This window comes from Rousettus aegyptiacus, unplaced genomic scaffold, assembly GCF_014176215.1.
Source record: "Rousettus aegyptiacus isolate mRouAeg1 unplaced genomic scaffold, mRouAeg1.p scaffold_m13_p_6, whole genome shotgun sequence".
Classification (NCBI taxonomy): Eukaryota; Metazoa; Chordata; class Mammalia; order Chiroptera; family Pteropodidae; genus Rousettus; species Rousettus aegyptiacus.
Window position 1 is genome coordinate 41,736,919 of NW_023416309.1, and position 16,659 is coordinate 41,753,577.

The 16,659-nt window shown below is 50.4% G+C and overlaps 1 protein-coding gene across 7 annotated transcripts in view; it reads left to right on the forward strand.

Annotated features, from left to right (window-relative positions):
- The window catches only part of NEURL1 (neuralized E3 ubiquitin protein ligase 1), a 76,536-nt gene that overhangs the window by 56,955 nt on the left and 2,922 nt on the right, over positions 1–16,659 (forward strand). For all 7 annotated transcript variants that reach the window (XM_036223665.1, XM_036223666.1, XM_016154477.2 and 4 more), the window contains 3 exons: positions 376–697; positions 12,422–13,111; positions 16,451–16,597. In XM_036223665.1, coding sequence (XP_036079558.1) covers positions 376–697; positions 12,422–13,111; positions 16,451–16,597 — 1,159 coding nt within the window. The remainder of the gene's footprint in view (positions 1–375; positions 698–12,421; positions 13,112–16,450; positions 16,598–16,659) is intronic.

Below are 16,659 nucleotides of genomic sequence, written 5' to 3' on the forward strand. Positions count from 1 at the left end.
CTCCCCCCATCGCTGCCTTCTGTCACAGCCATGACGACACCCTGCCCCTGCCCCTTCTTCTCTGCCCTGCCCCTTCCCCTTCTTCTCTGCCGCCACTTCTGCTCTTCCTCGTCTTTCTCCTCCTTCTTTCTCAACCTTCCCTGAGTGACAAGCGGGGAGGGGAGTGGCCATGGGGACAACCCTCTCGCCAGACCGGTGGGAAAGCTCCGGGGGGGTGGGAAAGGAGCCCAAATGGTGGATGAGCTGGGCAGTGTGATGCCCCACCTGGGGGTGGTCTGCGGAGAAGGGCGCGCTCCCTTCCCCTGGGGCTTGCTGAGGTGGGGGAGAGGCCGTGCTGGGCTGGCGGCTGTCTGAGGCCGACCCCCTACCGCCCAGATCACCAAGAAGCAGTGCTGCTGGAGCGGGGCCCTGCGCCTGGGCTTCACGAGCAAGGACCCCTCCCGCATCCACCCCGACTCCCTGCCCAAGTACGCCTGCCCCGACCTGGTGTCCCAGAGCGGCTTCTGGGCCAAGGCGCTACCCGAAGAGTTTGCAAACGAGGGCAACATCATCGCCTTCTGGGTGGACAAGAAGGGCCGCGTGTTCTACCGCATCAATGACTCGGCCGCCATGCTTTTCTTCAACGGGGTCCGCACGGCCGACCCGCTCTGGGCCCTGGTGGATGTCTACGGCCTCACGCGGGGCGTCCAGCTGCTTGGTGAGTGACCTCTCCCTCCGGCCCCGTAGGTGCAGGGCACACCTCCAGGTACTGTGGTTTGAAGGCGACCTCAGACTCTCTGGCTGCTCCTGGGTCTCCAGCACGACTCCCAGTCCAGGATCCCTCCCACTTTGCTACACTGGTGTGCATGCAGGCAAGTGTGTGTGTGCGCACACATAGGCTTTGCGTACAAATTGGCCCATAGGCAGATTGGCTGCGTCTCCAGGAGGAGCTCACATGAGCCTCAGCTTTCTCATCTGTAAAATGGATTGGTGGGAAGATGAAATTCAGTTAAAGAAGCTGTGAGTAAAGTGCCCAGCTCAGGCCTGGGGACCAAGTTGGTGCTCACCCAACGCCTGTTCTTCCCACCTCCCATGGAGGTGGTTGAAAAACTTTTCTTGTTTCCTTTCTGATTTCAGAGCTTAGAAACAGTGAAGCCAATCTTTTCAAATACACTTTATTTGAATAATAGACAGTGGGGGAAAAAAGAGATAATGAAGGTAAAAACAAAGAAATGAGTAATTCTCAGAAGCCTTTCTGTTTGTTGAGTTTCAAACTCAATGAGGTTGTTTTTATTAATTAGTAGTCTGAGAACTTTCTGGTTTCAACTCAGTGAAAGTGTTTCTACATTCCCACGGACATATTAGGGCTTTTCTGAGTCTCAGCAAGCAAAGAGAGCCCAGGTTGCTCGAGGATAAGCTGGTTTCCAGTCCTTCTATGGCCCCTACGTGCCCGGGACACGAAAGGCAGTGGTTATGTTCCCAGGCTAGAGTCAAACAGACCCAGTGTGGACCCCAGACAGCCTGTACTAGCTGTGGGACCTCAGTTTCCTCATCTCTAAAATGGGGTAATAACTGTTTTCAGGATCCCTGAAGGCTCAAAGAACTGAGTTACGTGAAGCAGCTGACACACAGTAGGTATTTGATGACTCAGTCATTTCTACCCATCCTAAAGAGGGCAGTGCTTAACCCAAGGTTCAAGTGACTGCCTTCCTGCCATTCTGGTATCCTTAGGGCCCCACATTTCAAGGCACTGGGGTCCCAAAGCTTGAGTCTGAACTCCAGCATGGACACTTCTGTCTGAGCCTCAGTCTGCTCATCTGTAAAGTGGTTGGGAATACTCTGACTTAGTCCAGTGTTTAGCCACAGGGTGGGAGACAGAATAATGTCTCAGCTCTTGAGAAAGCCACAGCCTTGTTTCGGGGGCAGAAGGAAAGTGGGGGCCATCCCACTCTGGCTTCAAGACCCAGCTCAAAAGCCACCTCCTCCCTGAAGCCTTCTGGGATAGAATTTTCTTCTCCATTCCTTATGTTCCGCTGCATGGTTCCTGCACTTCTCTCGGTGCTGAGGTGTTGGCCTAGCCTTGGTCCATTCATACATCTGTTCCCACACAAATTGGGGAGGGCTCTGAGGGAGGAACCTATGTCTCAACCAGCCAGCTTCCTCTCCGGAGTGGAATCGTGTGCTGGCTGTGTGGAGGATGCTGAGGAATATTTGCAGGACGGGTAGGGTAGAGTGGTAGGATGGATGAATGTCTTGTTAGATGAAGGAAAGGGTATGGGGGATGCTGAGGCAGACCCAACCCTGCCCTAGGCTCACTGGAAAATTAGGGAGACAAAGCAAACACTCCAGGTACAATCAGAGCATAAGTGAAGAGAAGACACTAAATTGCTAAACGCTGTGGTCATAGGGCCTCTTCCCTCTGCGGAGGTGGTTTTTCCTCCAGTTATCCCATTTAACTAACTCTCAGCAGCCAGCCCAAAGGGGGCATGTTTTTATCCTCATTTGGCAGGGAGCGAATTGAGGCCCAGGGTACACCTGGCTCGCCTGTGTAGGGACGTGGCAGGGTCGGGACTTGAACTGGGTGTTCTGATGCCCAAAGCAAAGCCTTTCCCATTACCCTCCAGTGGGGTTAAGCATGAAGAGAGGCAGGAAGTCAGAGGAGGCCGAGGTCAGTGAGGGAAGATGGAGTCCTGGAAGGCTTCTTTCCAAGAGAAGGCTTAGGCTGGGACTACAAGTTCCAGGAGGGTTGGGGTGGGGGAAATGGGGGGAGTGGATATGATGGGGACATGCCAGGTGAGATGGGGCCTCCGAACCTCAGGGACTGGGGGAGGGGCCTGGAGAGTAATGTGCCGCGCCCCGGGGCAGAGCCCAGACATCTGACCTGGCCCAGCCCCATTCCCCCTCTTTGACTATAAATGGGTTTTCATGCAGTACCATTTGGATTTCCCAGCAGGCTCCTCTCTGTACACCCGATAAGGCCCGATAAGGCCGAGGCCCCAGCTGATTTCCGTCCCAGCTGTAAATCACCGTAATCCCTGGGCATTTTCAAACACTGAGTATGGCCGTTAAATTCAATTAGCAGATTAAAATATCTCTTCATTTTGTTCTTCCTAAGTGGATTTTTAAAAAAGAGATCTGTCCAAGGTCTCTTCGGAGGTGGGCATGCCGTTCGTTCTGTGCCCTCATTTGGTCTCCTGCCCCCTGGGGTACGCCCACTGCCCTGTGTAGGGTGCTCCTCTTTCCTCCCCACTTCCCATGTGCCCCTGTCTCCTTGTCTGCCACTTCACTGCACCTGTGTTCTGGGCCTCCCTCCCTTGCTCCACCCGGGGCCCTCCAGCTCCTCCGGCTTTCTCTGCTCTCCCTCTGAAAAAGCACTCTTTTTTGATGGCTCTGAGGATGGGCCTGTCTTTCCTAGGGTGCTTGTCCCCTAAACCAGTGTCTCATCTTTAGAGACTTCCTGCCAGGCCTGTCTCCTCCCCTCCTGCCTGTCTGGAACCTGTGGCCAGCGCCCTCTAAACCCCACCTGGCTAGTATCTGCTCCACAGACCAGAGACACCCTGGGGGACCTGGCAGATAGTAGGTTCAAAAGTCAGGCCATGGACAGATTAGCCATCTTCCATGACCGAGTAGAGGCAGGGTAGTGTTTCTCCCTAATCGATACCTCCAGGTGGGTGTCCCATCCTGCCCCACCCCCCCATCAACAACCCTGGAGCTCTGGTGCCTACACCATGGCCCCAGCCAGCCTGCGTCAGGCCATCTAGGCTCCTGTTATGCGGGAGTTCAGCAGATCACCCTGTTCCCTTGGGGCACCCTGGCTCAAGCCTGGCTGGTATCTCCAAGAATAACAGCTTCCAACCTCCAGGAAGAAGGACCCGCCAGTAACTAAATAAATATAAGTTTTATGGGGTGATTAATACTTGGAGAGATAAGCTCCTATCCCAGTTTTTCAAGCTCTCTCGGCTCTTCTCAGAAATATTGGCTCAGGAGGAGCAGCCATGGATCTGGCAGAAAGCGAATAAGCCAAGATGTACTTACAGGGTGCTCCTGAACACCCCTCGGTGCCCGCCATAGCCCAGGCACGGCGCAGGAGTGGGGGGAGACACAATAATTGAAAACCTTTCTTCCTGAAGAGTTTAGATTTTTTTTTACTCATAGAACTGCTCTGAGGTGACCTAAGTCCAATTCTACAATTAAGTATAGCTGAAGACTGAAACTGGGGGTGGGGTGTGGGCGCAGCTGGGGAGCAATCCAGGAGGACTTTCTGTAGGAGATGAATTTTAAGTCAGGAACCAAGGGAGGTGAAAAAAAATGGACCGAGGAGGAACAATTTAGGCCATATAGGAAGGGTGTGCATCGGCACAGAGTAGGGGAATCAGTGGTCATTCAAAGAGCAGATCCTTCAGGGGAGGGGTGAGAGGTAGTGGGTGTCTTGTGGAGATTGGGGAGCCATGAGAGTAGAAAGTTTCCAGCACCATCTGTGCTGTTGTGCTGTCAAGATTTTCAGTAAGAGGAAATGTGGCCTAGAGATGGCGAGGGGCCTGGCTAAATTTTCCCAGCCAGTCAGAAGCCAGGCCCGCCTGGAATTCAGATGTCCCAGGCAGATCTGGGTATAAGGTCGGTGTGAGAAGACTTACTGCCACATCAAAATGGTAGTGGCTGAGCCCAGGAAGGCATTAAGAGGGCATTAGGTGGGGGCTCCCAAGGGCACGTGACATTTTGCTTCTTCCCTACCTGTGCCCACGTTCCCAGGTCTTGGTTAAAAACTCCACTGAGGAAAGAGATGTATGGAGACTCTCAAGGTAGCTTACTGAGGGCCAGGCTTTCTGTTGGGCCAGTTTCTGGGGTGGTGGACCAGCCTGGCTGCCCTGCAGTGAGGGGCCTGGGTCTCTTTGAAGACAGGCCCTGGGTCAGGTTCCCCCTCAGGGTGTGCCTTAGCTTAGCTTGGTGGCGCAAAGAGAGTGAGCCCTCCCTGGCCAGCTGAGGACCACGCTGCCATCTGGGGCTTCCGTTTCTCAGGCTAAACCAATATTTACCTTTAGCCATGGCTGCCAGGGGCTGAGAGGCAAATATTAGTTTAAGGAGCCTGAGCCAAGCTCTTGGGATGGTGGGGAGATGGCGGGGGGAGAGCTGAGGATGCTATTCACAATTGCTTCCTCTTTGACAGTTTTCATTTTTTCTTGATTAAAAAAGTACCTGGCTATTCCTTTTGCTTCAGAGACTCTTTCAGGTACTTCCTTTTTTCTCACCCCAAATTATGACAATTATATAAGGCCCCAACACCAAACTCTCCCCACCATCAAGGAGTCTTCCCTTACCTCTGCTGCTCTCGATGACCCTTCCTCTTCCTGTCCACCAGAAGCATTTGGAGGTCTAAGTGGAATCAGCAGTTCTGCATTATGTATTGTTTTGCTCTTTAAGAAGGCAGCATAAATCCTCTTTGTATATGTTATAAAGAAAGTTAATATTGTATCCATTTTGCAAAGAAACAGAGGCTCAGAGAGGTATGATAACTTGCTCAAGGTCACACAGCTTGGTAGAAATGGGACTTGAGCCCTGGAGTGTGGGCTACATTACTTCCCAGGTTCTCTAAATATGAGTCCGTATGGTCCCCCTATTAAGTCTGGGTTCCACCCAAGTGTGGAGACTGTGGGCCTCCTATGACTTCTAGAATAGAGCTTACAAGAGCGCAAACCCTCAGAGATCAGCTGTAATGTTGAGTACAGATAGGTCATCAGGGCCCCTGCTGGGGAAGAAGGGTGATAGGGTGCAGAGCATCATGGCTCAGTGGCGAGGGTGGGTTTGCCTGCACAGTATTTCCCTGCGAGCTTTTGAGGGCTTTGTCTGGTTCTGTCGTTCATGGTGCACTCTAGTTTTCTACCAGAATGAATATATATAAAGTGCAACCATATGTAATTGCTAATATTGGACTGTTTCTCATATCCAGAAACAGTTTCCATCTAGAATCTCTTTAGCCCAGAATTTAGTCCTGGGGATCTTGGGGAGATATGGGGCACCCAGGATGGGATGTGTTTATAGGGGAGGAGCCAGGCTCTGAAGTATTCAGGACAAAGCCTTCATCGCAGAAGCAGGAGACCTGACTGAATCAAGACCTGACCACTCACTAGCTCAGGGCAGGTCTCTCGGCGCTCTGTGTCTCAACCACCTCATCTTTGATTTGGATGTAATTATACATGCACCATTTGCCTCACAGATAGTCTGTGAGGCTCACGAATATGTAAAAATGTTTACACAAATGGGAAGGGCTGTTTTTAGGTTAAAAAGGAATAGCTAATTAAAAAAAAAAATCACCAGAATAGACGAGCCCCCAAGCCGTCCTCTCATTAGAAGAGGGAGCTTTAAAACCAAGTCCCTGTATCTGGATGAAAGTCAAACCATGAAATTTAAATTGTTCCTTGAAACAAAATCTGGGGCCCTGCAGCTGGATTACTTGGAACACCGGGGTTCTGCAGAGGCATCTCTGCGGCTGCTGAGTCTTAGGGCTCTGTGGCCACCTCTCAGACTTCTACCAGAGCTTTGAGTTCCGTCGGACAAAAGGGTTCCACTTTTTAAAAAAGTTTGAGAACCACCGGGCCAGATGATTCTGTGAATTTATACGTTTAAGATTCCGTGGCTTGACGATTCTGTAACTCTAAGAGTTTGTGACTTTGAGTGAATCTGGGACATTCCGCCCTTCCCTCCGTGAGCCTCAGAAAGTGTGTTTGTTTCTCCTAGCTTTCTTGCGGTTGGGTTTATATGGAGAGGGTGGAGGTGGGTGTGGGTTTCGGGGTACTGCCCAGAGGGGTGGAGAACCCCTTGCCCATCCAAGTCATGCACCCGCCCTCCTGGCTCCTTCCCCTGCCCCAGGCCAGATGGAGACCCGCAGGAGGATGTTTATGGAGACAGTAAATGGGCTGGCAGCACCTTCCCAATGGGAGGCAGCCCTGCCAGCCTGCTTGGAGGCTGCAGGCTGACCCGTGGTTAAAGATTATCCAGAGCCCCGGATGTGGGAATCTAAACGAACAAGATTCAGCCCATGGCAAGCGCTGCTTCAAAGAAGCCCCTTGCCGCCCCTCCCACCCCCAGTACTCCGACCCTGCCTTGGTTCCCCTGCACTGATGACAGCCTGTGGGAGGACCTGGTGGGTCTCTGGGTGTGAGCCGGCCCCAGTGCCCTCCTCCGGACCCCGCCCCTCCTCTCCCTTGCTTTCTCCTCACTGGCCTTGCTCAGACTGTTCTCCAGGCATTTGCTAATGCACTTTCCCCACCGGAGTGTCTCTTGCTTCTGTCTGTCAATCCAAACTTTCCTGTCCTTCGAGGCCCAGGTCAAATCTTGTTTTTTTCTAAGATGCTGTCTCTGACTCACTCTGAAACAGTAAGGGGGACCTTAGCCTTAGTTGGGGAACATTATCCTAAAAGAGATATTTATCTTAAAGAAGAGAAGGCTCTTCTTCTAAAGGGAGCCCCAGGGAGTGGATACAGGCCACATAAGGATGCATGCAAGGAGAGGCTGTCTATCTAACATTAGTCATAGTTGTTCAGAGATAGGGATAGATAGCCTTAGGAGGTGGTGAGCTGCTTATGTCACCAGGGACATTCTAGCCAAGGCTGGGTGAGAACTTGGCAGAGACAAGTAGATTTCCTCCTCTCCTTTAAGGTCCTGTCTAACCAGAGACACTCAAATTTTGTAACAAAACTGCATTCGAATATTTTCATGCCTCCAAGCTTCAATCCTTCTAAGGGCTACTGGCTCCCCAGGGCCCAGGTCCTGGCTTCTCCCTCTCTCCTTAACCTCCACCCAGGGTTGGGCACACAGTGGATCAGTGAGTAGGTGCCCTGAGTGCCACCCTGAGGGCAGGAAACCCCTAGCCCAGGCCTCTCTGCCCCTTTCAGGGCCCGGTGGTTTCTGCCCTGGCCCAGGGGATCTGCAGAGCCACTGCCAGGCACCAGATTAGGCAGAAGCTTAAGATGACAAATTTCTTCCTGAAAGAGGGGATGGGGAGGGGAGTGAGTTTAGCAGCTTCTCCCTTGTCCTTGCGCCACCCCTCCCCCATCAGAAAACCTCCAAAGTGGGCAGCTGTGTGTCCCGGGCATAGATTACATAACTTGTTGCGTCCAAATGTGGGGCCACTGCTTGGGGTTATAGGTTCCCTGCCTGGTTTTTCCAAGCTGTCCCCCAGGGCCCAGTCCTGGGCTGAGGTTGCTCCCATGGTGTTCTCCCAGGCTTTGGGAGCCCGAACCCTTCCCTGACCTCCGGACTTGCTGTCAGCTCACCCAGCCGTGACCCTTGCTGTTCTTTCTGCGGAGGGTGCTCTGACCAGCTCCTCGATCTCAAGTTTCATCTATTTCAAGGCTCTGGCGCAGCTGGGCACACCGATGGGATTGTTATTTTGGAGCTTGCTGGCCGCCTGCAGCTGCTCCTGACCCTGAGGGTGGAGGGGACGGGAGAGAAGACATACTTGGGCTGGGCACTTGCCCCAGGGATTCCGTTTTTAGCTGTTTCCCACCATCTCCTGTACCTCCTCTCTCAACTCCTACGGTATTCCAAGCAAATCTGAAAGGACCATTTTCCTGCTCTCTCTCTTCTTGCTCTCACTTTCTCTCTCTCTTTCTCTCTCTCCCTCCCTTCCTCCTTCCCCACCCCACACCCCACTGTTTCTCCTTCCCTTCTCTTTTTTTCTCCTCTAATCTCCACTTGTAGCTTCTTTTTCTGGTCTTTAGTCAGGATGTTATTCAGTGATTATATCCTAGGTGTCCATCATAACCACTATAAAGTCCTACATTTATTTAGGTCCAAAAAGTAAATTGCCTGAGTGCAGCTGGACCTGACTTTGGCTGACAAACTGAACCTGAGCAAATAGTAATATGTGAATTTATCAGGTACCCAGGTGCCAGGGGCTTCTCACTCTACCTCGGACCCCTTCAACAACATCGAAAGGCCGGTGTTATTACTCCTGTTCTCTAGGTGAGTGAGCTGAGGCTAGAGGGAAGTCGCTTACCCACAGGCCACCAGCCAAGTGCTGGATCGGACATTTAAACTCAGGCCTGAATCACCCTGAAGCCTGGGCACTTTCTTCTGAGCCACGCGGCATATTAGTGGGTTCATATTAACCCACTGATTATTTCGTGCCAAGTCTCTACTACGTGCCCTATGTGCCTTATTCCACTTCACCTTCACAGCATTCCTCCCAAGGGGGAATATTAGAATACAGATTTTGTAACAATCAGTAAATGCTGATTTCACTGTTGAAGAAGAAGGGTCCAGAAAGGTTAAGCTATTTGTCCAAGGTCATATAGCCAGGAAATGGCAGAGTCAGGATTTGAACCCAAGCCGATGACTCCAAAGTCCTTGCACTTAACGATGCTCCTATCTTGCCTCCCAGAATATGGATTTTGTTTACTAAAAACCTAACCTACTCTTAGGTCACATTATTAGGAGTATAGTGTACATATCTGGGGGGATGACGGCCACACTGTGCTTTGAGCTGGCCAGGGCACACCGGAACACTGAGTCTGGCTCTGTTCAGTACTGCGTGTAAGAGGCGGGAAGGTGTGTGGGGAGTCTGAGTATTCCTTGCGGAGATTTGTCTTCTGTATGGGGCTGAGAGGCAGCCCCAGAAGTAATGAGCATAAATACAAGGAGGAGGAGACACATTCTTAAAGACGGGGTAGCCCAACAACAGCACAGGTTGCCTTGAAGGTGGTGAGCACCTGGTAGTAGGCATATTCAAGTGGAAGAGGATTCCATATTCAAGTAGACGGGGCGGAGGTCAGGATAGCTGACATCCAGCCCCATTCAGAAATCTGTTTTGAGGGTCTGCCCAGATCCATGGGCTCTGACTGATTTTCCTGAGTGTGTGTGGAGTGAGGAGAGAAATACGGGAGTACGTATATGTGTGTGGACCCTTATGATAGCCTTGTACCTGTAGGTCCTGGGTGAGCATCTCTGAGCCACTTGTTTCTTTCTCGTCCGGCTATTCCTGTCCCTTCCCCTCTCTCCAGCCCTCCAGAGTCCTCAAGGGCATTGCCTGGAATCCCTGAGGGTTTGGGGAACAGGGGCTGTTCTCTGGGTTCTAGGTCAACCCTACAGCCCTGTTAGGTCCCCGCTTTGCCTCTTGTGCCTCCTCTTCCTGCTCGGGCCCTCTTTGCCTCTGCCTCTCTCTCCGCAGCCCCCCAGCGTCTCTGCACCATCACTGTCACAGAGTCAATTCCCTGGAATAATCGTATTTTCCGGTCGGCTCCCTTCTCCTTGCCAAGCACGATGCTGGGAAATCCCAACCAGCTAGGCCCCATGAGGCTTCTTCAGAGAGACAGGGGACTCGGGGGGAGGGCCCGGCACTCTCTCCTTGCCTGGGCCCAAACAACACTGTTCCTGGAAGAGGCAGGGGGGCCGGGTGGGGGAGAACAAAAACAGAGAGGCTTTAAGGACTGTCTCTAGATGTGATTAGGGCTGAATTCTGGCCTCTGGTGCTTATACCAGTCCAGTCCCCCAAGCTTTGTTCTCACACCGAGCACCCCAGCCATTCTTGCCTAGTTCCTAGAGAGAAAGCGCAGATTCTCCTGTGGGGACACTCAGAGAAAAGGCTCCCAGGGAGGGATTGGCCCACGATGTGGCCTGTGGTGGCACTAGTCAAATTTGGGGACTACCACAGAAGGGCTTCAATAAAAAGGAGGGGCTGAAAGCAAAGACTGTGTCATTGGGAGTTTGACCTTGCTTTGGTCGTGGATCTACCACTTGGCAGATGTCACATAACATCTCTGACCTTTCTCTGTACAGCGGGAACACCTCCATGGGAAGCTTTAAGGATGAAATGCAGGGGTAACTCATTGTGCATGATGACTTTTATCATAAATTACAGGACTCCATAAAGCTGGACAAAACACAGCCATTAGAAAAATATGATGTTAGAAACATAGTCATTGGCATGGAAAGGTGTTTAGGACATAGAAAGTGGAAAAGTAGTTTTCAAAAGGAAATCTGTATGGCAGAGTTCTTAGTCTGGAGTCTATGCCCATGAATGGCTTTCTGTGATTCAAGGATGCACTGAAATTATCCACAGAATTTTGGGAGAATGTGCACTTTTCTTAGGAGGAGATGGGTCAAAGTTATCACATTTTCAAAGAGATTTGTTACCCATAAATGGTTAAAAATGACTGGCGTTTATATAGCATGATTCAATTTTTGTATTAAAAAAAAAGTCACTGAAAAATATATTGCAAAAAAGGGCTGGAGGATCATACATCCAAATAGTAATAGTATTTTTCTCTGGATGGTGGGCCGACAGGCAATTATCTTTTTTGCTAAAGTGTCTTTTCTATAAAACACAGTCTGTATGACGTATGTGGTTAAAAAGACAGGTTTTGATTTCCTGTTAAGTCACTTTCAGAAGGTTAGCTTGGATAAATTTACGTAACTGCATTGTCTTTTGGTGGCAAGGATAACTTCAAAAGGTAACTGTTGGGATTAGAATTTATGCAAAGAGGAGTTCTGGAGATGTCACTAGTATATTCAACACATATTTACTTCTCTACTAAGTGCTCAGGGCTGTTCTAGTTACTGGGGACAAAGATTGAGGGCCTCAAGAGTTAAATTTAAAAAAAGAAATCTTTTATAAGTGTACCATTTAGAAGCAATTATGTTTTTTTATTTTGTTATGGTGACCCAAGTATATGAATTTGTCTTCCTGTGTGCCCTAGCTCAAAAGAAACGCCAGGAGTTTGCACTATAGAAAGTAAAATAGTTTAATATTGACGTAGATATTTAGAGCGCTAATACCCTAAGACCTGACTCTCCAATGGCATGTAGGTTACAGATTATGTAGGGCAAAATCAAAAGTCCAGGGCCGTTAGGGGTTCGAGGTCATGCTGGGAGACGATTGGTCAGAGGTGAGGTAAGCGTAATAAACCATTTCTTCAGGTCTTGAGGACAGTTCTGAGGTCTGCTCTGGCATCTCTATTTTCATGGAAAAGTAGCCAGGGGGGTCTTTCCACCTTCCAGCTCAGGGTCTGAAACATAATTTAGGTCAAGATATTGTCTTTAGGCTGCCCAAGGTCCAGACCTTGTGACAATTAGTCAAGTCGGGGCTGTTGTCTTCCACTGCCTCCGGGGTTGCTGATTACCTAGGGGAGAGGCTAGGCTATGAGGGGGAAGAGAGCTATGATTTATAGAGCTAGGATTCAAAACTAAATTTAATTAAACTCATAACGACCCTCATTTTCAATTTTGGTGTCTTTCCTTCTGAGCCTTAATTCTTAAACAAATAGATGCCCTGCACAACTTGGTCCTCCGACTTTGCTTGTTAGTTTAGGATCTTCTGTGCCTTTAAAAGTCTGGGAAGGGTGTTGATGGTGCATACTTTAAATGTTAGTCGTAGGGTGCAGGCGATGGGGACTGGTTCCACTGGGCCTGCCTGATGGTAGCCCTGTCCTCCCCTCCCTGACCGCAGACAGCGAGCTGGTACTGCCGGACTGCCTGCGGCCGCGCTCCTTCACCGCCCTGCGGAGGCCGTCACTGCGACGTGAGGCCGAGGACGCGCGCCTCTCGGTGAGCCTGTGCGACCTCAACGTGCCGGCTGCAGACAGCGACGAGGCCACGCTAGCCGTCGGCTGCCCTATCCCGCAGAACTCGCTCAACTCGCAGCACAGCCGCGCGCTCCCCGCGCAGCTCGACGGTGACCTGCGCTTCCATGCGCTGCGCGCGGGCGCGCACGTCCGGATCCTGGACGAGCAGACGGTGGCGCGCCTGGAGCACGGGCGCGACGAGCGCGCGCTCGTTTTCACCAGCCGGCCCGTGCATGTGGCCGAGACCATCTTCGTCAAGGTCACGCGCTCGGGCGGCGCGCGGCCCGGCGCGCTCTCCTTTGGCGTCACCACGTGCGACCCTGGCACGCTGCGGCCCTCCGACCTGCCTTTCAGCCCTGAGGCCCTAGTGGACCGCAAGGAGTTCTGGGCCGTCTGCCGCGTGCCCGGGCCTCTGCACAGTGGTGACATCCTGGGCCTGGTGGTCAACGCCGACGGTGAGCTGCACCTCAGCCACAACGGCGCCGCCGCTGGCATGCAACTGTGCGTGGACGCCTCACAGCCGCTCTGGATGCTCTTCGGCCTGCACGGGGCCATCACACAGATCCGCATCCTCGGTGAGTGCTCCCAGCCACGCGTGGGTCAGGATAGGGAAAAAGAGGGCCAACCCCGCCCCACCCCGTCATGCGGTCCTGCTGAGGAGTTGCATACACTGAAATGAATTCTGGGCGGGACTCCATTGTCTAGTCTGTGCCCCTCATCTCACCAGACGCACCTTTGGGAGGGAAGAAAAAGCGTGGATCATTGAGTCCTACTCAAGCTGATGAACCTGCATTCCCACAGATCGATATATCAATGACTGTCTGTCTATCTATCTATCTATCTATCTATCTATCTATCTATCTATCTATCTATCTATCTAAAAACAGCCCACATACACACATTGCAGTGGCCACTTAAAAATGAGAAAATGTTTCCACCAGCACTTAACTCTTTGAGACTGTTTTCATTTTTCTCCAAAATGGGAATAAAGGCCTCTGCCTTCAAGAATGGTTGTGTGTCTAAAAAAGAAAAAGAGGTGCCAGGTGTATGTGCAGGGTGGTGCCTGGGTTGGGGGCCTGTGCGGAATCCCTGAGCAGAGGGCTTTGGAGGAAATGGAGGTTGCTGAAGTCTGAGCCGTACTTTCCTGGATTTGAATGGACTGGGGAATGTGGACTAAGGGTAATGCATGTTTCCCAGAGTGTTCAGTGGGTTAAGTGTTTATTAAAAAAGGATCCTTGGATCAAAAACATTTGGGAAATATTGAGTTTAAGAAAAGTGGGCCATTCTTTACTGCTGAACTTCTCAGAGCCTTTAATAGGCACATGTGAAATCTCTAAGGAGGAATCGGTGGTGGTTATGGCGTATAGCTTTTCCAAAATAATTTGACCAGAAATACTTTTTTCCACAAAGTGTCTCCTGGGACCTCTTTTACTCCAGAGTGAGCAGATATTCCCAGTGCTTGTCTGCTAACCTGCTGCAGTAGACTGGGCTAGAGTCATTAGATTCACTTGGACAACCTACTAAAGTGCAGATTCTGGAGTACTGTCTACAGAGATTTGGATTCTGTAGATGTTGATAGGTCCTGGGCATTTTAAGTTTTTTTTTTTTTTTCCAGCAAGTTTGCTTAGACAAGTTTGGAGACTCCTGAGCTTCACAGGCCCCCAGCTTAGACCTCACCCCAGGAGGTGATAATGTGTGTATGTGAGTGAGCATGATTTATACTATAAGATTGGCATACTGTGTATAGGCACATGTGAATAACTAAATGCATGTGTTTTCGTGTATGTAATGCTGTTGGAGTGTGTGTAAAATCAAAGTCATTGGGGACTTCCTACTCTATTCCAGAGACCAAATGAAGATGGAGTGAAAAATAATAAATTTAAAAAGGAATGAAAATGAACAAGCCCGATCCCATCTGATTTTGGAAGCTAAGCAGGGTCAGGCCTGTTTAGTACTTGGATGGGAGACCACCTAGGAAGACCAAGTGCTGTAGGCGTATACATAAATAAATAAATAAATAAAGAAAGAAAGAAAGAAAGAAAGAAGGAATGAAAAGAAATGAAGCGGGGATGCTAAGAAGTTAGGACTGAGGGAAGATAAATCAGGAAGGAATGAAGAGAAATAAGGGTAGCTGAAAAGACATCAGGAAGGAAAGAAGTGGGGGGTGAAAATTCAGGCTAGAATAAAAAGAAATCAGACTTGTGTGCAGGAAAAATAAAAATCAGGCTGAGGTACAAAGATATTTGGCTACATTCAGTGGGCGACACTGTTCCTCAGATGAATGAAATTAAGGGCAAGGTACTTTCTTGCCTCAGCACCATCTAATAATAGATAAGTAGCTTTCCAGTGAGGCTTCTGTTACCCAAAGAGGCTTACTAGACTAGAGCAAAGAAGAAGCTTAAAAAAAAAAAAATCAGGACTTAAATGTCCCAAGAGGTAAGTGGGCCAAGATGGGTGTTGAAGAATAATCATCCAGAATTCAATATATACTAAACAGAGTGCTCCTGAGATGTTTGGAGAATTGAGTGTCTTAACGAGCAAATTGGTTTTAGGGGATCCCGACTAATTCCAAAGGGAAAACAAACCAGCGACAATGTATGAAGGGTAATTATTTACCTCATAGAGGAACGCTTTGCTCTGTTGAAGGCCTAAGTGCACTGAGAATGGAAGGCTATTTCTGCCACTCCAAAACTACAGCCAATTTCATACTTAAAGGTGAAACACCAGAAACATTCTCATTAAAGTCAGGAATATGATAGTGGTGCCTTGCAGTATTGTTCTGAAAATGCTAGCCAGTGCAGTAAGGCAAGAAAAGCAAGTAGGAGATATGACTTTCTGAAGGAGGTGATGATTAACTTGAAAACTATTAACACCGTGAAGAGAAATCCTGTGGACATCTAATGAGTATTGCTAGAAAGTGATTATTAAATGAATTAGAACAAATAACTAATAAAAAAAGGTCTCATTGAGCACTTGTGAGTAGGATGTTATGTTAGGCGCTGTGAGAGAGTCACAGGTGAAAAGATTTCCTGCTCTCAGGAACATCATGGTTGAACTAGGGAGACAAAGCTACATTCCTGGGCAAAGAACAGGTATTGCCCCAGGATCTGTGGTGGTTTAGTCCTGCACGTGATGTGTGTGTGGCTGGTCAGTGTTTATTTCAATAGAGTAATGTGGTTGCAGGGAATCAAGGCTGCCAAGAAGAGGGGGTTTGAAGACAGCCCTAAGAACCTCCCTGGACCGTTGTTAGCTCTTTGGGGGCAGGAGTTAGCTCTTTGGGGGCAGGATCTCTGTAGGTCTTGTTCCCAGTTTTATGTATACACAGTGCACGGTACCTCGTAGACCCTCAGAAAGGACTTGTTGAAGGGAGGAGGTAGGAGAGAGGGAACAGGAAGGGGAGGAGTGTGAGAGAGAAAGGGGTGAAGGAAAGAAAGAGGGAAAGAACGTAGGACAGAACAAGTGTGGGAGATGGCGAAGGGCATTTCAAAGGCGCCGGTGCAGAGGAGAGGGTGGGCAATAGCTGGAGACAGTGATGGAGAGCACAGGGCTCTGAACAGGAGTGGGAGGCTAGGGCTGGAAGAGCCATGCTGGGCCGGTAGAAGGCGGCCTTGTTCCTGAAGGTGAAGGATACACGGGGAATCGTGGACGGGCTTCCCGGCAGTGAGCTTGTTTGGAGACTGCTGATGTGGTAACATCAGAGCACATGTGGCCCTCCAGTTTGGAGGCAGGAACAGAGCTGCGGCAGCGTGTTGAGCCAGCCTGTGGCATCCTGCCCTGAGACCAGTGGCTGGGCTGTATGGTGAGGCTGTGGCACTCACTTTTTCTCCTGGGAACCTACCGGAGTGGGCAGAGACTCAAGCTCTCTCCTAGTGGGCCTCTGAGTGGCTAGCACATCCCTCTCTCCTCTTCCACAGGCTCCACCATCCTTGCCGAGCGGGGCATCCCATCACTCCCCTGCTCCCCCGCCTCCACGCCAACCTCGCCCAGTGCCCTGGGCAGCCGCCTCTCCGACCCCTTGCTCAGCACATGCAGCTCGGGACCTCTGGGGAGCTCTGCTGGCGGTAAGTGGGCTGGCCCCTCCAGGTCCATGGTGTCTATACCAGACCTCTCACCCCGATCCCTG